This window comes from Leopardus geoffroyi, chromosome B3 (genome assembly GCF_018350155.1).
Source record: "Leopardus geoffroyi isolate Oge1 chromosome B3, O.geoffroyi_Oge1_pat1.0, whole genome shotgun sequence".
Taxonomy (NCBI): domain Eukaryota; kingdom Metazoa; phylum Chordata; class Mammalia; order Carnivora; family Felidae; genus Leopardus; species Leopardus geoffroyi.
The window spans coordinates 18,485,026-18,507,904 of record NC_059337.1 but is presented as its reverse complement, the minus strand read 5'-3'; the positions used below and the strand labels follow the sequence as shown (position 1 = coordinate 18,507,904).

The 22,879-nt window shown below is 44.7% G+C and overlaps 1 protein-coding gene across 5 annotated transcripts in view; it reads left to right on the top strand.

Annotated features, from left to right (window-relative positions):
- ADAMTS17 (ADAM metallopeptidase with thrombospondin type 1 motif 17) overlaps positions 1-22,879 on the top strand; it is a 344,515-nt gene that overhangs the window by 164,194 nt on the left and 157,442 nt on the right. For all 5 annotated transcript variants that reach the window (XM_045448785.1, XM_045448788.1, XM_045448786.1 and 2 more), the window contains exons 9-10: positions 9,457-9,597; positions 11,800-11,950. In XM_045448785.1, the coding sequence (XP_045304741.1) occupies positions 9,457-9,597; positions 11,800-11,950 (292 nt within the window). The remainder of the gene's footprint in view (positions 1-9,456; positions 9,598-11,799; positions 11,951-22,879) is intronic.

The following is a 22,879-nucleotide window of genomic DNA, read 5'->3' as shown; positions in this document are numbered from 1 at the left end:
AATACCTTTCTTTACAAAATAAAACTTTGCCAGAGGTCACTTAAGAAAGCCTGAGAAGATAAAGAGGTGCCTGTGTCCCAGGATGGCAAGACTTGAAACTTTAGTGATTCTAGTTCTCCCCAAATTAATTAGTTCATTGAGTGCAGTCCCAAACTGAAAGGCCTTTTTGTGGAACTTAAAAAGCCAAACGCATAATGGGAGTAAAGTTCTTAAAATATCTGAGATAATTCTGGAAACACACACACACAAAGAGGAAAGAAGGAGAATTGGCTTATTGGTCTGTTTACCTTGTCATAGGTAGAGTTTCTGTTTTCTTCTAAATGTTTATTTATTTATTTTGGGAAAGAGCTCAAGCAGCATAGGGGCAGAAAGAGAGAGAGGGAGAGAGAGAATCCTGAGCAGGCTCTACACTGTCAATGCAGAGCCCAATGTGGGGTTTCATCTCACCAACCGTGAGATCATGACCTGAGCCAAAATCAAGAGTCAGGGGCTTAACTGGTCGAGCCACCCAGGCACCACACAGATGGAATTTTTTCTTAACACTTACAGCCTTTCCATCCGAATCAGTGCTGTCACTTCTAAGTAGTCACCTTGGGAGGGTACATCCTTATTCTATCAATGTAGCTACCTTTCGTAGCATCTTTGGAATGTCTACCAGGAATCCGCTTCAAATGCTCTTCTCCCCTTTTATAGAATATCTTCCCGGGTCAGAAACCCAACATACCTTTGTAGATATTTTTTTGTAAAATTTTTGAACATCATTTGATTGAAGCATATGGAAACATTCGCTCTGGACGCACTCACAGAATGCTTTAAGCAGTAAGGGCCCTATGCACAGAAGGCTATGGGCGTCCCAAGAAGGTGCCTCTCATTTGTTCATGTGTTCATGTTGGGGACCATCCCATCCTGGAGTCATCCTTGTGTTTATGAGGCAGAGGAAGGACACCACAGGTAGCCTGTATTCTGGGTGCTTGGTGAGCTGTCATTTGGACCTAGATGTTCACGTGCTGCTTTTGTTCTATAGCCATTTATCGAGCCCTGCCATGTGCCCAGCCCTGCCCTGAGACCTGGTGGAGCAGGGAAGGGTGGCCCATGTCACGGTGTAAGGACTACCTTTGTCATGGGTTGGGGAGGTGAGGGCAGGACCAGAAGCATGGGGGCTGGAGAGCCAGTAGGAGTTATCAGAGCCAGGAAACGGTTTTCACTAAGATGGCAATAGCTTCAGCCCTCCAGGCCTGTGTGCCTCAAGGCTTCACCAGCACCAGGCTGCTGGATGCACAGAGAAACAAGCAAGAGTGTGACTGGTGTGTGCTTTCAAACCTAGATCTGCCGCTGGGAGATGTAAAGAAACAGGAGGCTGTGCCATGGGCCCCCATCTTCGTGCTCTTCCTACAAAGGGCAATGAGTGGTATAGACCAGTGGTCATCAGTGATTATCCTTCACAGGTGTCCTGGGGGGTGTCTGCAGTCTTGGACGGGATGACTGCCTCCCAAGAGCAGTTGGGCTTCTGGGGCTCCCACAAAGCTGCTCTTCAGGGGCCTTACTCCAGTCCCTGCACCACATCTGCCAGGACAGACCTGTTCTATTCAGTTAGCTCACTGCAAAAGAAAAATGGAATTTTTTTTAAGTTTATTTATTTTATTTTGAAAGAGACAGAGACAGGGCGCCTGGGTGGCGCAGTCGGTTAAGCATCCGACTTCAGCCAGGTCACGATCTCGCAGTCCGTGAGTTCGAGCCCCGCGTCGGGCTCTGGGCTGATGGCTCAGAGCCTGGAGCCTGTTTCCGATTCTGTGTCTCCCTCTCTCTCTGCCCCTCCCCCGTTCATGCTCTGTCTCTCTCTGTCCCAAAAATAAATAAACGTTGAAAAAAAAAAAAAAAAGAAAGAGACAGAGACAGCACAAGTGGGGTAGGGGCAGAGAGAGGGGGAGGCAGAGAGAGAATCCCAAGCAGACTCCACACTGCCAGCACAGATCTCGATGCAGAGCTTGAACCCACGAAGCTGTGAGATCATGACCTGAGTGGAAACCAGGAGTCAGACGCTCAACCAACTGAACCACCCAGGCGCCGCAAAAAAATGGAATTTAAAGGCATTTGACAGAGTAGCACCTTTTCCGTTCACCATGAGCCCACCTTCCCTTTGGTGTGGCATCTCCCCACCTCCCTCGTTAACTCTGTGGCTCTCTGAGGGCACCGGGTTTGCAGTTTGGGGACTGTAGCCTTCTTCCCTCAAGCGTGTGTGTGTGTGTGTGTGTGTGTGTGTGTGTGTGTGTATGTGTTCCCACGTATGCCTCACTTCCAGTCCTTTAGAATACAGACTCCACGAAGGCAGGGGTCTAGCCTCTGCCAGACTTCTATTTGTAGAAGATACCTGACGAATATTTGTTGAATGAAGGAACAAATAAATGAGTGGCATTAAGATTTTGTCCCTGTTTAGTCGTAGATGAGGAATTGGAGGTGCACAGTTGCTGGAATCCTCATCCAGGCCTGTGCGACTCCAAAGCCAGGACCCTCAAATATAGCACTTGCTTCTGCATGATGAGAATGGGGTTTCATATCATCTCTTTCTTTTTTCCTTTTTCTTTTTTCTTTAAGGTATGTTATCATTGAAAACTTCACCTTGTTAGCAGATTCTTTCAGAATTCATTTTATTTCAAAAGCCTTTAACAGGAATTACGAGATGACCACTATCCTGAAACACACACGCTCACAATCAGACTTTCATTTTGACAGTTCTTGAGAGAAATCCAAATCTTGATACCGTTTACTGGATGTGTATGTTTTTTGGCATGTCTACGCTTACATCATCTACTAGGGTTGAATTGAAGTCTACTCATAAACTATGTACTTGCAACAGAAATTTTTTTCTACATAGCTTTTTTTTTATTAAGTTTTAAATTTTAATTAAATTAGTTTAATTACTTTAAATTAGTTAACATACACTGTTATGTTAGACTCAGGTGTACATTTAGTGATTCAGCAATACTGTCCGTTACTCAGCATTCATCATGATCAATGTGCTCTTAATCCCCTTCACCTGTTTCACACATTTCCCCCCACCCCACCTCTCTAGTAACAGTTTGTCCTCTAGGGTTGAGTCTGTTTCTTAGTTTCTCTCTCTCTCTCTCTCTCTCTTTCCCTTTGTTCATTTGTTTTCTTTCTTAAATTCCACATATGAGTGAAATCATATGGTATTTGTCTTTCTCTGACTAATTTCACGTAACATTATATTCCCTAGCTCCATCCGTGTTGCCGCAAATGGCAAGTCCTCATTCTTTTTATGGCTGAGTAATATTCTATTCTATATATATACACCACATCTTCTTTATCCATTCATCTGTTGATGGACACTCGTACTGCTTCCGTAATTTGATTATTGTCGATAATGCTGCTATGAACATAGAAGTGCATGTATCCCTTTGAATTAGTATCATCTCTTTGTTTGCATATGTTCATTAAACTATTAGAAAATTGGAAGCCAGCTGCTCTGTGTGCAATGTGTCCAAGCAGAAGGGAGTCTATGGGGGAAGGTGCCAGAAGGGGAGAAGCCTCATCATCGAGAGCCACCGTGCCTGCTGTGGCCTACCTGGCCTGGAAAGATAGTCTCAGAAAAAAGAGTCTGGCCTGGTGTGTGACCTGAAGCACATCACCCTAGTTTTACAGCCCCAAAGGGGCTCATCAAGAATGAAGAAAGTGGGGCGCCTGGGTGGCTCAGTTCATTGAGCGTCCAGCTTCGGCTCAGGTCATGATCTAGCAGTCTGTGAGTTCAAGCCCCGCGTCGGGCTCTGTGCTGATAGCTCAGAGCCTGGAGCCTGCTTCAGATTCTGTGTCCCCCTCTCTCTCTGCTCCTCCCCCACTCATGCTCTGTCTCTCTCTGTCTCAGAAATAAATAAACATTAAAACAAAATAATAAAAACAAACAAACAAAAAAGAATGAAGGAAGTGTTTGCTTCATCTGGAGGGTATAAAGATACAAATGGAAATAGAAGTGAAGATACTCGGGCCAAATGATGGCCCAGTGATACTGCAACTGTTTGTACAGAGTGGATTCTTAAACAGGAATAAAAGGTGAAAATAGTTATCAACATTACCTTTAAAAATTGCTTTTCGGAGGTGCGCCTCAGTCACCCGACACCAAGGCCATCACACCTGATCTTCCTGCCCCCGTTGGAACTGGCAGCCATTTCTTCAAGCATCAGATAAAATTTAAACTTTACCTGTCAAGCCTTCATACCTTGTGCCCATGTTGCATGCAAATGTGTGTTGTGAAACACCAGAATTACCCTCAGCGTCATGCTGCACTCACAGAGAGCGGCCCGGAGACCTCCTGAGAGGAGGGCAGATACACAGAGCTGTCCCACTGTCTTAGGGGATGCACGCTCTTGCACACACACATGTACACGCTCAGGGACCAGAGTGAGGGCCAGAATCACTCAGGTTATACACGCCTTCTCTCTTTTCTTTTTCTCTCTTGACCTCTCTCTCAACGCAGTCAATTGCATTTTTGTTCAATGAAAAGTTAGAGCCCGTTCGATGGGAATCTTCTGTATGGATAAACACACAATACACAAGCCCAGGCAGAAGGAGGAGACAGACCTGACTCATATACCTGACATCAAAATCCCTTATACGTAAATTCAGGAACTTGAGTGTTTTCATTACTTTTGTGCTCTGGCGAGTGAAGAGAGACGGTGTATACTGCATGTGTCTTAACCATTGTCAGCTGCTGCGATATAATCCACTACAGCAAAGCACACTTAACACCAACGCTGTACTGATCATTATTTACCCACTGGTGATCCAAACTTGATGGTGACTTAGGATCATTCTTACTGTGATGATCCTGTGTGTGTAGGAGGCAAAGCTGAGTCTGTAGAGACCCCAGATCTACTCTGCTGGTTGCATTGCTACTGAATCCCTGAAGGCTGATAGGCTCATTTCCTTGGACAAAAACAGAAACAAACAAAAACTCCTCCGGCGGGGAGAGGATTTTGATGTTATTGTTGCCTACTTGTTTTGTTCCCTCTGAATCGGGTTATTGATGATCATGACAATTTAAGCTGGATAAATGAGTGCGACCTGTTACCCCTAGTGACTTTTAATACTTGCAAGTGACATTTCTGAGTAGCTGAAGATTGAGGGCACAGTGTGGTTCTTGTCAAAGAAGTATTGACAGTCGAGAATTTTCCTTCCAGTATAAAGCTGATGTGTTAGTTGTTACTGTTAAGTAATATGAATTAATACAAATCTAACTACTATTTCCTAGAAACTGCCATGAGCCATCCCTATTGCTGCAGCATCCGTGAGCACTTACTGAAAATGGACTGTCAGTATGCCCACAGGGCTAATAGGGTTGGCCTGGGTTAGCCAGCAGCCCCTTCAGTGTGGAGGCTACGTCACGGGAGCCATTTCCCCAGGTTCCCTGTTTGGAGGGGAGGTGGGACCTCATTGTATACCTGTTGTCAAAATCCCAAAGCTTCTGAGAAACAGACTCAGAGCCAGGTAAAACCAACACTTTCAAGATGGCAGATATACCAAACCTAAAACACACAGCCGTCTCCATGGTTTTCAGGATTTGGGGTGAAGCTAGGAGGGGTGAAACATTGTAGGGATTCTCTTAGAACTCCCTGCATGGTATATATTGGATTTCCTAAAGCTAATACAGAAGCAATGTGTTACTTGTTTTAAGATAAAATCAACTCAAGGCCGTTAAGTTGTGATGGTGTCTGATAAATCTCAGTCACATGTGACATGAGGCATGTCCGTGTCCTTAACCCCACTGTTACTTAGAGTCAGAATTACTGTGTTCGCTTAATGCTACTCCTTCTTGTTAAATATAATGTTGCCAGAAGTAATAGATGCCCTGGGACATAAACCTAAAACAACATACATTTCTCAGTCAAGTAATCCTGAATTTAATCTAAAAATAGCCTAAACAGTAGTTTATGTAAACCTCAAATATCAGGACTCCCAGCCCAATGCTAGTTCATCAAACTGTAAATTTATGAGGCACTTAGTTAGCATTTGAACATTTTAAACTAGATCAAGTATGATCTGTGTTAGAAACAGGCTCCAGAAATCCAAGAATCCCACTCTTGGCTGATCTTGCTGACTGGAACATTCCTTGGGGAAGTCCTTCTCTGGGGCCGGCATAGTGAAACACTAACATAGCACACTGTGTAGGCATATGGTTATCGACGGCATAGTCAGCTTTTCTGAGCACTGTTTTAAACATAGTTTTGTCTCCTGAGAGACCAGGCCCTCTGGCCAGCAGAGTCTGGCAGTGTGAGCAAAGGAACCTCTTTCATTTTACGACCAACTTGACCACGAGAGAAAACTTAGAAGTGGTCACAGATGAAACATTCCTCCATAGGTGGTGAGGCCATTCTGCCAGGACTTGGATCTCCTCCCATTGTGGTTTCCCAAACAACATCCTTGTTGTTTGAAAAAACCCATCTGGTGGCCACTCAGGGGATCCCAGCCCAGGATGATGGGAATCGGCTTATAGAAGTGCAAAGCTAGAAGAAAAACTGACTCACAGGTTGGTTCTCTGTAGGACTATATTCCCCAAGGGTGACAGCAGACCAGTTGCACCTGGTCTGTGCACCGTGCTTACACCTTGTCGTTGAAGATAGAACGGAGCCAGTGTTTTCCTGAGACATTTTCTTTCTGGAACCTGTACACATTTAGCAGAGTTCACCGAAATCCATCAAAATTTTCAGAAGATCTCTTTATTTCGAAAACCCTATCTCTAGTTTCATTTAAAGATATCAGATAAAACCCTAAGACAAATTTAAGATGCCTTTTAGCATCCTTTGCTAAAGGCACTTGAAAAACCAGCCACTTCCTTCAAAAGTTAACACAAAACAGGGACGCCTGGGTGGCTTGGTCGGTTAAGCGTCCGACTTCGGCTCAGGTCATGATCTCACGGTCCATGAGTTCAAGCCCCGCGTCAGGCTCTGTGCTGACCGCTCAGAGCCTGGAGCCTGTTTCAGATTCTGTGTCTCCCTCTCTCTCTGCTCCTCCCCTGTTCATGCTCTGTCTCTCTCTGTCTCAAAAATAAATAAACGTTAAAAAAAAACAAAGTTAACACAAAACAAAGAGATGATAGGCAGATAGACAGATGGATAGCTGTAGATACCTATTGGTGTAGATAGATAACAAGCAGGGAAAAAAACTAAAAAGCTGAACAATGGTGCTAAAAAATAGGACTCATTTCATTCAGCGAAGTAACCAATAGAAATGTATCTAAATTACTCCTATTGGTCAGATTCATCTGACAATTTCTTGGCTCTTCATTTAACTTGAATTGGACGGATACCTGGTTTCTTGGCAAGAGGGCAAGACTGAATCTAGCCAGAAAAGGCTTTCATCATTCTTTTGAGCAAGACGCCATGGTGCTAGACTTAGTGACCTCGTAATGGACATCGATTCTCTGATTTTTGTGGTGCTTTCTCCATTATTAAATAGCTAGTTTATTCAATAAATATTCACAGAGTGCCAACTCTGTGCCAGTCACTGGTAGAGACTCCACCAGGGATAGAAAACTGCCCTGGGGAGTTGGAAGCACCTTTTGGGCAATGCAGAGGGAGAGTGCTGTTCAGGGTGACGTCTAGGAGAGCGATCTGGACCACGGGAAAACATGGCCACCAACACATGGGTCCATGGCACCACAGATAAGCTTTCTTCTGACAGGGTAGTAGTTGGTCAATTGATCAATTGACACCCCCCCACCAAAAAAAAGGTTCAAGTGGAGAAACGTAAAGAAATTATACTTAGATGCCTTAAACATTTGGTTTAAGCTTAAGCCATGAAAATGTTAATTTTTTCACCAATATTGCAGTGGCGGTGAACGCTTTTTCTTAGAGGGTATGTGTCTGCTGATTGCCCTCGCACGTCACCTTCTTCACACAAACCACGAGTTATAATGAAATGAGTTCAAATTCCAGTTTCTTTTTCTTTTTTAGGTTGGGTAGAACACAAAAGATCCTTGTGAAGCAGTCTGGACCAGATTTTTATGATATTTTTTCCCCTCATCTCTTACACTTGTCTTGCCCGTATCCAATTTGGCAGTGGGCTATTTTTAGCGAGCTAAGTTAGTTTTCGTGAAAACAACTACTCTTGTTCTCGTGTTTCATGTATTAATTGAAATAGCAAGTATTACTGACATAAATAGGCTTAAGAATAAATGCAGTTAAGTCTTGATAAGCGTTCCCTTAACTCACAGGAGCAGATGTGTGGGTGATCAGAGACGGACCTGCCAGTCTGAAGATTCAGGAGCACGAGTGCCAGGTGGTGTGTTTTCCAAGGACTAGGATAGCTTTGGCTAATCCGGCTCCCCGTGGTATTGGTGAAGGGAGTGTCTCCATTGGCAAGAGTATGGGAGTGGCTTGGAGGGTGTGCAGAGTAAGAATACAGGCAGGCCTCTGTCAACAGACCCCAGGATTAAGCAGCAAACAGGGGGCATTGATGGAAGATGGTCAGAGACGTATGACGGAAACTGGAAAATGAGGCTCCAGAGAAGCCTTTGGAACCTCTTTTTATAATGATCTCTGTTTGTGTTGTCTCCTTGCCCAGGCAGGCAGTGATCTGGAGTCAGGGATGGCATTTTGTGCACCGTTGTGTCTTTGTAGTCCATTAGCTGGCACTTGGGAAACCTCTGATAAATATTTTTGAATGAAAGGAAGTACATGTTTTCTCCATTGGGCTTGTTGGCAAAGGATGGGCGTCCTTCTGCACAGTGAATCTCTGCCCTGGATATCACAGGTCAGCAAAGTCTGGGCCATCTGATCTTGTATGTTCTGTGCCTCAGGTTACCCCAGTGGCAGCATGTGAGCAAACTAAGATCCTTGTTCAGCTTCTAGTGCGCGGTCAGCCACATACATCTAGATAGGCATCCTGGTGTCTATTAGGTACAACTGGGCATGGAGGCCACAGGTATGATGTTGGTGGACCCAGGTATAATGATGTGAAAGACAGAAAAGCCACATTTTCCACTGATTTGAAGGTTTATACCTATGATAATATTATATAAGTCAAAGTCATGGGTGGTTCCCATTAGACCTTCCCATAATGACTTCTCCATAGGGCAACAATACACTTAGATCATTAACATTGGTCTATTTTAGTGTCACAAATAAGCGTAACCATCGGAAGTTTACAGTGTAAGAACAATAATATCACAGCATTAATGTAATTTTTCATTTATTCATTTACTTAGCAAATGCTCCTTGTGTCTGCTCTGTCTTCGTTCATTAAGTAAGGAAGTCATCGCTCAATGTCTCTATAAGCTCGTGGTTGCTGGTCTGCTTTGTTGAGAATAGCGTACTGGGTATCAGCTTGTGTCACTCTTTGTGTTTCAGACCTGATTTAAGTTAGCATAGTATGCTGGAACCTGGAACTGCAGATGAAAGCCTATAGCATAAGCGTCCGTCTCTCCTTTTCCTTTCCCTCGGGCAGCTTGGGAATGAACCATGATGATGACCACTCATCCTGCGCTGGCAGATCCCACATCATGTCAGGAGAGTGGGTAAAAGGCCGGAACCCCAGTGACCTCTCTTGGTCATCCTGCAGCCGAGATGACCTGGAAAACTTCCTCAAGTAAGTCCTTGAATTATTCCGTACACGCACTATAATAGAAAATATTTCTGGGACGCATGGGTGGCTCAGTCCGTTAAGCGTCTGACTCTTGATTTCACGGTTGTGAAAATGGTCTCACGGTTGAGAGCCCCGCATCAGGCTCCGCCCCCACTCTCAAAAAAAAAAAAGTAATAAAAAATATAAAAAAATGTTTCTAAACAAGTGCTTCCAGAAGACATAATAATAATTGAGGTCTTAGCAAGTGTGGGAAAGAGAAATGAATCGCTTAGAACTCTGATCTGGCCTAAAGAGGTGGTCAGTGCAGAGTCTCCTATATCTGGCCAAAACTTCCTCCCACATGTGCTAGGATGCTGGGCACCCAGCTGCTACTCGTAAATGCATTATTGATTGACAGAATATCAGCACAGTGACCAGGACTTGAAAAGAACCCCATTTCGTTTCTCTGCAGTACTTTGACTCTGAGTGGACACCACCATAGCAGTGTCCTTGGCTGCTACAGAAAAAGTCACTTCCTTAACGCTCAGCCTGCTTCCCTTGATAGGGGGCACACTTGCTGGGGAGCGGGGCTTGCTCACCTCCCCCCTCACATGTAAGGATGGGCTGTGTTTATCTCGCTGCCACCTTCTTTCCAGAATATATCTGCATCATTCCACTTGCAGATTGCTACAGAAGAGCTGGCCGTCTGATTTCAGACCTTCGTCAAACAAAGTCTTTGCTCAGGTACCATAAGGATCCCTTAGTGTCAAGACCTCAGGGATAAACTTACAGATTGACGGGTAGACCCCGATCACTTCCGTACTTAGTTGTATTCATCCGTCCACCACATGGAGATGGAAGGAACTGAGTCTTACCTGCATACGGAGCTTTGCGGTTCAGTAACACATTAAAGTACCCCCGTGAATTCGGGATGCAGAAGCCGGGCATCACTCTGCCTTCTGTCCCTATCCTGGGTCTTCTTTCATGATATTTCCTGTGGGTGGAAAAATTATGTGCTACACAAGGCTTAAAAACGGATTCATTAGTTTTAATAGCGTCTATTTCTTCCTGAGTACTTGTTATCACAGAATCTCCATGAAATGTTGTTGTAAGCCTCTTGACGTTGTTTCATTTTCCCCAGAAGGGTCAGTGAAACAAGGCAGGATATTTTCATTTGCTCATATACACATTGCTGGTCCCACCGCCTTTCTTAAAGTGTCGTGTGTGTCTGAGCCCGGGGGAGGTGGCCAGCGTCGGCCTGTGTATACTTGCGTGCAACTCTCTTCTTCAAGAATCTTGGGGTGAGGCTGGGTTTCCTTTCTACTACCATCTGCCTTGCTTTTGGGAATTGAAAAACAAAAGCATTCAAATATTTAACCTCCTAAGGGAGCCACAGGCTCTTAGCCCCCAATTCAGTTTTTCAGAGTTGTTCTCAACATCTGTGAATGTTTCCATCGTGGTGGAAATCCTGACCTCCTTTGCAGATCGTGCCTCCAGCCAGTTTTTACTGAGGGCAGAATGTGTGCTCAGGTAGGACATCTAGACCAGTCAGCTGCCATGGCCTGACACAGGCTCTCCAAGAGAGTCCACAGAGTTAGAAATAAGCACTTTGTTTTTTATTCAAAATAAAGGAAAAATGACCCCAGCTTCTATTTTTTTCTTTATTCATGATAATTTTGCTCAAAAACGTATTCTTTTGTTTTAATGTTTATTTATTTAATGGAAAGATAGGAAGCAGGAGAGGGGTAGAGAGAGAGGGGGAGAGAGAGAATCCCAAGCAGACACCACAGCTGTCATCACAGAGCCGTACGCGGAGCTCAAACCCACGAACTGTGAGATCATGACCTGAGCCAAAACCAAGAGGCCAAAACCATGAGTCGGATACTTAACCAACTGAGCCACCCAGGCACCCCTCAAAGATGTATTCGAAGAAAATACTGTGGGAATCGATTTCAGAAATAGATCTTCACCCAAGAAAGCTCAAACTTGAGAAAAGTACGTTAGCCTCACGGGGTGTTATTCCCAGGCCCTTTCCTAGTTGCTAAGCCCTCATTGTCTTCTTAGTAAAGATCTGCATTTGTCCAGGGAGAAAAAGAGTCCAGTGCCTGGGTCATCTTCCCATACATAATTCGGAGATGCGTCCTTCTCCCCTTCTCTTGAGTGACAAATCAAAACAAAAACCTGGGAAGTAGCCTTATAAGTCAACTTGCCCCTTGGCTCTTTCAGGTCGAAAGTCAGCACCTGTTTGCTGGTCACAGACCCCAGGAGCCAGCATGCGGTGCGTCTCCCTCACAAGCTGCCAGGCATGCACTACAGTGCCAACGAGCAATGCCAGATCCTGTTTGGCACCAATGCCACCTTCTGCAGAAACATGGAGGTAAGCAGCCGCGGGAGGACCGGCTCGGGATGGAGCGTCTGGTACACAGGTATCCATACTCCACATACACACGTGCACACGTATATGCACGCACCCGTTCGCTTACCCTGACGTGCGTTTACGTACGCCCTCGCGGGCATTTGCATACGTGCACCTGTAGAGAGCCACACGTGCACACATGCACACATGCAGTTACATGCGTGCATAGACACACTTCCACACACAGGAAGCTTTTTTTTTTTTTAATTTTTTTTAAGTTGATTGATTCTGAGAGAGGGAAAGAGCGAGCAGAGGAGTGGCAAAGAGAGAAGGAGAGAGAGAATCCCAAGCGGGCTCCGCATTGTCAGTACAGAGCTCACACAGGGCTCGAACTCACAAACCGTGAGATCATGACCTGAGCCAAAGTCGGAAGCTCGACCGACAGAGCCACCCAGGCGCCCCTGTCCTAAGGCTTCTAAACATGTGTGAGCCCGATGAGCCATCACCACAGATTCCCTGGGTTGCTGTCCGCAGTGTACAGATGGTGACGCCAAGCCTCAGAGATTCAGCGGTCGTTCGAAATGGCTTGGTTAGCAGGTAGTAGAGCAGGGATTTGACTCGGGTCTGTTCACCCCCCGAGCACACACTTTCCCCACCATGCTGTTGACAGCAGGCTGTGGCTTGGCCACTTTTGTGGGTGCGGGTGCTGGGGTAGAGGCGCCAGGACCTGGGGCAGCACAGTCTCCATGCCGTGGACCAGGTAGAGGCCACAGCAACCTGCGTTGGCAGTTGGCAGTTGGCTCAGGTCGAGGAGCAGAGCCTGTGCTGTTCTGGAGCAGAAGGACAGAAGCAGAACTAGCTGGGGATATGTGGGACTCAGGAGCCACCCAGTGGCAGTTGGCCTGAGGGAGGGCTCTCCAAGTGCTGGAGCTCAAGATGGCATCTGGTCCCAGGGAGGGAGGCTAGAGGGCTGGCCACGTTCCCCGAGTGAGACCCAGCCCAGGGCAAGACCATCTCCAAGATAGACACACCAGGGACTGTGCCTCTAGAATGTGACCCTGGGGTCGCAGCCAGCAGAACGAGTCAGCCTGGACCGCGGGAGGCAGGAGGCGGCCTCTTGAGAGCTTCCTGGCTATGTGGGAGTTGGTCTAGGAAATCAGGGTGGAGTCCCCAGTCCATCGTTTGGGGTGCAGAAACCCCCAAACCAGGCTAGCACCTCCTGCTAGCTGTTTCCCCAAAGGGCATTTGTGCCCAGCGTTGTCCTCCCCCATTGCCCTGCGGAGGTGCCAGCAAGGGTCCCGTCCAGGCTGAGTAATGGAGAGGTGAGTCCCACTTTACACCCCTGTGCCTTGTATCTTCTGCCCAGCAGCAGCAGGGTTGAAGGACGCCTCTCTGAGGAGATGCAGTGGGCCCCAGGACTCGATCATCCCCGGCTGTCTGCCCCTGGTACCTGATGTGCTCACCATCAGCCTCAGCCATTAAGACTCTCCTTCACATACCATATGCCAGCCAGGAGGCACCCTGTTTACCCTTCCCAGCCTTCGGTCCTTTAAAGTACCTGCTGATGCAGAACCATCAGAAAGGGCGGTTTCAAAGGGTCCTCGGATGGTGTGGTGACAGCACGAAATCCATGTGATTAAAACCCCAGGGGAGGACCCTGAGCATTCAGGAAGAGTAGAAACGTCCTGGGCTCCTGGGGTGGAGAAGAGGGAAGTGCCCAGCTGAGTCATGGGACACAGAGCAGGCACTCTGCCCACCATGGAGTCTTCTCGGGGCTGGTGGGTTGTTGCAGGCCATGCTGTACTGGCCCTACCAGGGGCAGGATGGATGGGGAGTTACGGAGAGTGGGGCAGAGACTGCCTCCTCCCTGAGAGCTGCAGCCACGTTTGCCTTTTAGGAGCCAATTGCACACCAATTGAGCCAGGAGGGACAGGAGGGGGGAGGTGCCTATGCTAGGGGCTCATGATTTCCCAGGCAGAGAGAGTACATGGAGAGTGAATAGGAAGGGTCAGCTTCCCATGCACTGTCACATGAAACCCTGACTGCGACCCTCGAGGCAGAGGCTTTGAACCCCATTTAACAGATGAGAAGACAGAGGCTAGGAGAGGTTAGGCAATGGGCTGAGATCACCCAGCCAGGAAGGAATGGGCTGCAGAGTGAGCCCAGGTGTGTCTATTACTGAAGGAGAAAAGGAAAGCTACATATAGTCATTCAAACACAGACCCCGAAGGGGAGGAAGGTGACCTGGTATTTTATTTTCCTCTGCTAGCATCATTTTGCTAGAAGACAGTGAAAATGTCAACAAGTAATGATCAGCTCAGCTGTGTCACTTTTTATTCTCCCTAGAAGCTCAAGATACAATGACATAAAGTGAAATCTTCTTATTTTGTAAGTTACAGGGAAGCTGAACATTTTATTCCTACACCTCACCAGGAACCACAAAATATGTTCTCGTCCTTGCCTTTTCCTGAGAGTTTCACCAGTACTAAAAAATAAAATGGGCATTTTCCTCCCCCTGGTACCTAGCGGGAGCGATTCTTTAGGGGAGTGAAAGAGCACCTGTTAGCACGGCTGACTTAGATGGCCAGTAGCCTCAGGGAAGCTGGCAGAAATTGTCCTGCTTGCGAGGCTAGGGTGCTGCCTTCATTGTGACTCTCACAGATGGCGGTAACTTCATACAAATGCACAGGAGGCAGTGTCGGAGAACAGAGAGACAGAAGGCCAGCTGGGAACCAAGAACTGTGGAAGTGCTGGCCCTAGGCCTGGGACACACCATATGACTCAAAGCCAAACCAAGGCAGCACCCCGCTGTGGGATTCTAAGGCTTGTCTTATCATCAATTTCCTCGTGTGGTACCTTTACGGGTCCATGTTTCAGTCGGTGTTCAGTCTAACAGGAGAGCGTATATACGTCGTATTATTCCTTTCTTGTTCCCGTGTAACACTGACTCTTTGATGCTGGCATGAGTCCTTCTTCTTCCTGGTCCTCATTTCCTTCTGCACTCCCCTTCCCCTACTCCGTTCCAGTTGAATTGCCTTTCCACTCTTTCTTGAACCTGGAAGGCATGCTCCTAGCAAGGCCACTTTGCTTCATGCCGGCTGTTTCCTCTGCCTGGACGCTCTTCTCCCACTTGTCCCCATGACTAAGTCCCTCATCTTTTTTTTTTTTTTTTTTGATTTTGTTTTTTTCCGAGGTAACCTTCTCAAGGAGGCCTGCCCTGACCTGCTATTTAAAATTTCAACTGGGTAACCCTCCCCCATCCACTCTTAGAGCACCCAGGACTCCTGATTCCCTAAGGGAAAGCCCTGTATTCATAAACTTAACCCTTTTTAGGTTTATTTATTTTTGAGAGAGAGAGAGAGATCAGGGGACATGCAGAGAGCGGGGTGGGGGGGGGGGGACAGAGGAACAGAAGCAGGCTCTGTGCTGACAGCAGAGAGTCCCATATGAGGCTTGAACTCACCAACTGCAAGATCATGACCTGAGCCGAAGTCAGGCACTTAACTGACTGAACCACCCAGGCACCCCCGTAAACGTAGCATTTTTCCAATATGCTGTATAATTCATTTGTTTGTCATGACTACTGATAATCTCCCTCTTCTGGATTATAAACCTTTCAAGGGCAGGAATTTTACTTTTGCTCCCCAGTGTTTTCCACCTACTTTGGTCAGTGCCTGGCACATAGTAGGTGCGCAGTAACTATGTTTTGATCTGGGATCCATCCATAACCCTAAACAGAAAATTTAAGTTCTTATGTGACTTTATCCAACCACTGATGACCCTGTGGGCAAGCTGAGTTGAGGAAAAACTGTTAGAGACCTCCCTGTATAATTATAATACATTGATTCTCTAAGCCTCAGTTCACCATCTGGTTCACCAGTGTACATGGAAGACTCTGTCAAATATCTTGCAGGGGTCAATACAGATCTGTCCTGTGGCTTCCTCCCAGGGCAAGAAACTGTCCAAAGCAGCACGGCAGATCTGATAGTGACTGACTACAGGCTGGTTCCTAGTGACCACCTCTGTGTGTCTCTTTCTTTGTGTACTAGTGCCCTCATTGGTAAAAATCCAAGGCTCCTGGTAAGTTAATTAATACACATAAGGCGCTGAGAACTGGGTCTGTCACAATGCCAGCACCCAAAGTTTTGAGCTGATATGTACGTTATTATTACCTTTCTGGATAACACTGATTCCCATCTGTTGGAGCACAGAACTAATCTGTCTGTGTACATCTCTTCGATCAGCATTTCTCTGTATTGAACTTCTGAGGGCCATGGAAAATTAAGCATTATGTAAAACCTGTACTCCTTTGGTAGCCAGAGACATCCAGAACCAATCAGAAAGGTCTTTTAATCCAGTGCCACACAGGTCTTTATAACCATTATTATTCTTTAATGCCCTTGAGGATTAAAGTGGATCTCACATTATAAAATGATCATGGTTGCAATGTTGCCTTTAAATTTCTTGTCTTGACTTCTGCCTTTGGCCAAGACAAAGTAAAAGGGACCAGATTTACCCTCCCACCTGAAGCAACTGAGAAATCCAATGAACTGTATGTAACAGTGATTTTTCATGACATTGCACATCAAGCAAGGAAGAATTATGATCCTTGAGAGATGTGAAGCACATAGGCTGAGCCCCCTAGTTGTCCTGGCTTACTGCCTGGATGGTCTCCAGGCTGTGACACAGGGAGGGAGAACTGAGAAGAAGCAAGTCTTCTTGAGTTGAAGAAACAGAGCTGGGAGTACAAGTTGTTCACAGAGCAGAGTACCATAGAAGAGAGGGTTTTATAAAAAGAGAACCTCAGAAATCTGCACAAGACCTCTATCAATCTTCAGCTTAGTACTCAGCAATGTATGTGTGAGAAAACTACCCAAGGCCAGGAAAAGAACCATCTGAAAATGTTAGAGGTACAACCTCTGGAGATCACTTAAATGCACATAAGGGTGTTGCATCAGTAGCATGGCAAAATTAGCCCTATACTGAATGCTGAGCAGTGCCACCTACGTAAGTTTATAAGCAAAATCTGAAAGAATTAAACGGTTTCCAGGTGACCTAACCAAGTCCTAGAACAAAGCTCAAAAATATTTGTAGAAATACAAAACCATCCAGCACTCAATAAAATAAAATTCACAATGTCTAGCATCAAATAAAAAATTACTAGGCCTTCAAAGGAGCAAAAAAATATATCCATAATGAGGAGAAAAATAAATCAGAACTGACCAAGAAAGACACAGATGATAGCATTAACAGACCACAGGGCATTAAAATAGTAATTATCATCAGGTCCCAGGTTCAAGAAGGTAGCAGAAAGATTTAACACATTAAGTAGAGATATGGAAGATATAAAACAGATCCCAAGGAAACTTCTAGAAATGAAAACTACACTGTTGGAGATGAAAGAGATTCTGCATGAGGTTGCTGGGAAATGAGAGATTGTAGAAGAAATGATTGGTGAACTTGAGGACAAAGTGATTGAAACTATCCAAAATGAAACACAAGGAGAAAAAAATATGGACAAGAAAAAGATGGCATCAGCGAGCTGTGGGTCTTTAAGTGGCCTAATACATATGCAGTTGACACCCCAAAAGGAGATGAGAGAGAACAAGGACAAAAATAACGTTTGAAGAAACAATGGCTAAAAAAAATTCCAAACTTGATGAAAATGATAATCCCACATATCCAAGAAGCTCAGTGAACCCCAAGCACAAGAAACACAAAGAAATCCAGACCAGCACTTATCATAATCCAACTGCTTAAAAGTAATGATAAAGAGAATGTCTTAAAAGTACCAGAGGAAAAAACGTTATGAACACATAAACAGAGGTAAAGAAGATAGTGTATTTCTCATTCAAAACAATGTAAGCAGAAAAGATGTGGAGCCGCATCTTTAAAGTGCTGAGAGAAGGGACACCTTGGTGGCTCTGTCGGTTAAGCAACCAACTCTTGGTTTTGGCCCAGGTCGTGATCTCACTGTTTCGTGGGTTCAAGCCTCATATCGGGCTCTGTGCTGGCAGTGTGGAGACTGCTTGGGATTCTCTCCCCCTCTGCCCCTCCCCCACTCACGCTCTCTCTGTCTCAAAATAAATAAATAAACTTAAAAAAATAAAATAATAAATAAAGTACTGAGGGGAAAGAAAAACCTGTCACATTAGAAATTTACACCCAGCAAAAATCTCTTTCAAAAATTAAGGTGAAATGGAGTCTTTTTATGATGCAAAAGCGGAAAAGCTGAAATGTCGCTGGTCAACCCATGTTAGAAGAAATGTTAAAGGAGGGACAGCTGAGTGGCTCAGTCAGTTAAGCATCCAACATTGGCTCAGGTCATGACCTCCCAGTTTGTGGGTTTGAACCCTGCATCGGGCTGTCAGTACATCGGGATGTGCTCTGTGTCTGTCTCTCTCAAAAATAAATGTAAAGAAAGAAATTTAAAAAAAAATAAAGGAAGTCTTTCAGGCAGAACAAAGGAATGAAGAACCCTGGAAGTAGTGACTGTATGGGTGAATATATGATATATTTAAATATGTTCAAATGTCTTTAAAAAGGATCACTGATCATTTAAACAACTGTCTTACAAAAAAAAAAAAAAAAGAAGAAGAAGAATATAGTCATGGTACATATCCAGCGTCCTAATCCCCAGAACCTGTGAGCTTTATCGTATATGACAAAAAGGTTAAAGATCTTGAGATGGGGACATTTCCTGGATTATCTGAGTGGCCTGATGTAATGAGAAGGGTCCCTACTAAGGGGGAAGCAGGAATCAGAATAGGTAGGAGGAGACATGATAGCCAAAATGAGAGGTGGGGGTCATGCAAGGAGAGGCCATAAACTAAGGAGAGCAAGGGAGCCTCTAGAAGCTGGAAGTTCAGAGAAACAAATTCTCCCCTTGGAGCCTCCAGACGGAACCAGCCCTGTTAAAACCTTTACTTAAGCCCAGTGAGACTGATTTTGGACTTCCAACCTCCAGAACCGTACAATGAGACGGTGTTATTTTAAGCCACTGTGTTTATGGCAATGTTTTTTAGAGAAGAAGTTGGAAACACTAATAGCTTTGCCATAGGAAACCAATACAGTAATGCAGAGTTTATAACATATGTAAATGTAAAATGTGTGATATACACACAAAAGACCAGAATGGGAGAAAATGGTCATATACTATTGTAAGGTCTTTATGCTATGTATGAGGTGGAATAATTGCACATAAAGACAGACTGTGATAAGTTAAAGATATATCATACCAACTGTAAATCAACCAATAAATAACACAGCAAAAGTATAGCTAATAAGCCAACAAAGAAAACAAAATGTGAGCATATATCACTTATCCCTGTGACCCCTTAAGTATATTAGAACTGATTATGTAAAGGTGAATTATAAGTCCATAGACATTTATATTCCATTATGCTAAGAAGCTGTTGCTATTGACATTAGGGCCCATGACCTGTTCTGTTTAGATGTGGGTCTCCTCTTAGCTGCCGTGCTCATCCCATGTCTCCAGCTGTCAACTTCTTCACAATAATCACACCCATGACATCATGACACGTCAAGGTATCTCTGGTTATTTCAGAGGCAATTCTCAACAAAATTCTGTGTATCACAAGGCCCCCTTTAATAGGAAAAAAAAAAAAATTACTACTTACTAGATACCATGAAAAAGAAAGAAAAACACTCCGAGCCAGGAAGTTTAGAAGAATGAGTATCATAAAGCCATTAAAACTCCAGAACTCTGGGGGTGCCTGGCTGGCTCAGTCGGTTAAGCATCTGACTTTAGCTCAGGTCATGATCTCACGGTTTGTGAGTACAAGCCGCACGTCGGGCTCTGTGCTGATAGCTAGAGCCTGGAACCTGCTTCGGATTCTGTGTCTCCCTCTCTCTGCTGCTCCCCCGCTCATACTCTGTCTCTCAAAAATAAATAAACATTCAAAAAAAAAAAAAAAACCCTCCAGAAACGTAAAGGAATCTCTCCCTTTACAAACTGCATTCATGCATGGCAGTGGGAACGTTGTCCATGTTCTCAGGTCCTGGCTCCCTCAGAGACTTTAGATGGCAAGAAGTTCATTGGCAAGCCCCTCGGCTGGCATTCCTGTGCAGAGCAGTAGGGGGTTAGGTTGGAAAAGGACCTACACATCAATGAGACAAATAGGGTGTGTGTATCTTTTATCTTAGAAATTCCTAGAACTTTAAGCCTATCACACAAAAGAAAATAATAATGAAATGTAACAGAGGTTGGAAACTGCCAAGGGAATGAAACCATGAAACACATCAGTGCCGAGGAGTTGAACATTTTCTTTTTTGCTTTCTGGAATATGGACCCATAAAAATAAGAAGAGAAGGAACTGGAGAGATTATATTTTGAGGAAAATACTAACCCATGACTCCTGGTGGGAAGAGTTTTCATTTTGCTTCTGCCTTTTATGAGGAACAAAAGCTTATCCCTGGCAGAAGGTAGAGGCCTATCGTCCCAAGAGGGCTGTGTTTCTCATGAACACATCTTTATTATCGTGTGGAAGCAGGGGTTCTGAACCAGGGTCTGCGGATAGATTTCAGAGGGTTTGTGAACAAGGATCATGAAACTTTACATATTTTGTTATCTTCAATCTGTAACTGAAATGACTACGGTTAAACCATGAACAACACAGATGTGAACTCTGTGAATCCACTTATGTATGGATTTTTTTTTTTTTTTGTAAATCCAGTACAGCGCTACGAATGTACTTTCTCCTACGATTTTCTTAACGTGTTCTTTTACTTCCAGTAAATTTCCTGTAAGACTATAGTATGTAATACATGTAACGTACAAAATATGTGGTAATCAACTATTTGTGTGATTGGTAAGGACTCCAACAGTAAGCTGTTAGTAGTTCGAAAGTTATATGTGGATTTTTGTTGGTGTTGGGATCGGCATCCTTATGCCTATGCTGTTCAGTGATCGGCTGTATTTCCTTCAACCGTGGATGTTGGCAGGAAGCCACAGCAGGGTTAGCAGTACCCGTGACTGTCTCGTGATTAGGACTCACAGATCTTTTCATATTGTGTGACAGTTGTAGCTGCTATCTCAAATTATCATTTACACTCACCACTACTTTATTTTTTATTACACCAATTTATACTTTTATTTCTTTATTAATTTATTTTTTAAATTTAAATCCAAGTTAGTTAACATACTGTGTAATAATGATTTCGGGAATAGGATTCAGTGATTCATCAGTTACACATAACACCCAGTGCTCATCCCAACAAGTGCCCTCCTTAATGCCAGTCAGCTGTTTAGCCCATCCCCCCCCCACCCCAAACACCCCACCAGCAACCCTCAGTTTGTTCTCTGTTATTTAAGAGTCTCTCGTGGTTTGTCTCCCTGTCTGTTTATATCTTATTGTTGCTTCCCTTCCCCTATGTTCATCAGTTTTGTTTCTTAAATTCTACATATGAGTGAAATCATATATTTGTCTTTCTCTGATGGACTTAATTCGCTTAGCATAATACCCTCTAGTTCCATCCACATTGTTGCAAATGGTAAGATTTCATTCCATTCCATGGAAGTAATATTCCATTGTATATATACACCACATCTTCTTTATCCATTCATTAGTCGACGGACATTGGGCTCTTTCCATACTTTGGCTATTGTTGATTGTGCGGCTATAAACATTGGGGTGCATGTGCCTCTCTGAATCAGCATTTTTGTATCCTTGACCTACTAGTGCAATTGCTGGGTCATAGGGTAGTTCTATTTTTAACTTCCTGAGGAACCTCCATACTGTTTTCCAGAGCGGCTGCACTAGTTTGCGTTCCCACCAGAAGTGCAGAAGCGTTCCCCTTTCTCCACATCCTTGCCAACATCTGTTGTTTCCTGAGTTGTCAATGTTAGCCATTCTGACAGGTGTGAGGTGGTATCTCATTGTGGTTTTGTCACCGCTACTTTAAAATTACAGGGGCGCCTGGGTGGCTCACTTGGGTAAGCATCCAACTTCGGCTCAGGTCATGAATCCACAGTTCATGGGTTCGAGCCCCATGTCAGGCTCTGTGCTGCCAGCTCAGATCCTGGAGCCTGCTTCGGATTCTGTGTCTCCCTCTCTCTCTGCCACTCCCCCACTCACGCTCTGTCCTCTCTCTCTCTCTCTCTCTCTCAAAAATAAATACTAAAAAAATTAAAATTACAGGGGCACTAGGTGGCTCAGTCAGTTGAGTGTCCAGTTCTTGATTTTGTTGGCTCAGGTCTTGATCCCAGGGTCGTGAGATAGAGCCCCATGTTGTGCTATGCGCTGAGCATGGAGCCTGTTTAAAATTCTCTCTCTCTCTCTTTTTCTCTCTCCCTCCCTCCCTCCCTCCCTTTCCCCTCCCCCTCCTTCTGCCCCTCTCCCCTGCTCGCTTGTGTGCTTTCTCTCCCCTCTCCCTACTCCCTCTCAAATGAAAAAAAAAGGAAGAAAAATATTTGAAATTATGGTGGTTATTAGACCCACAGCTAGATCTTCTTAGGTAACGTGCTGACAAAGAAATACATACATGTTACAATATTACGAACTGGTATTTATTCTTGTATTTCCAATTATAGTTAAATTTGTTTCCTTGGCAATCTTGTGAATTTTATAATAATGCATTGACAAATATTGTTCTGAAAAGGTGTTTATAGGCTCCCCAGGTGCCTCGTAGCACAAGGCCAGGTGCCCAGCACTAGGCATGTCAGGCCCCCGTCTCTCCCCAACAGGAAATGCTAGCTTGCCCTGAGCTATTTTACTCTTTAGCTGGAATTTCAAATACACAACCTCCTGACTGGGTCTTTGTGTATGTTCTTCAACACAATTCATGGCCATTTTAAGGTCAAATTTAAAAGCCATTTCCTCTCTCAAGGGCATAGGGTAAATAACTTCAGAAAAACGATTGCTTTGGGAACAGCCTCGCTTCAAATATTAACCAGGTTTCTTGCCTTCTTAAATATTTGCATACCAGAGA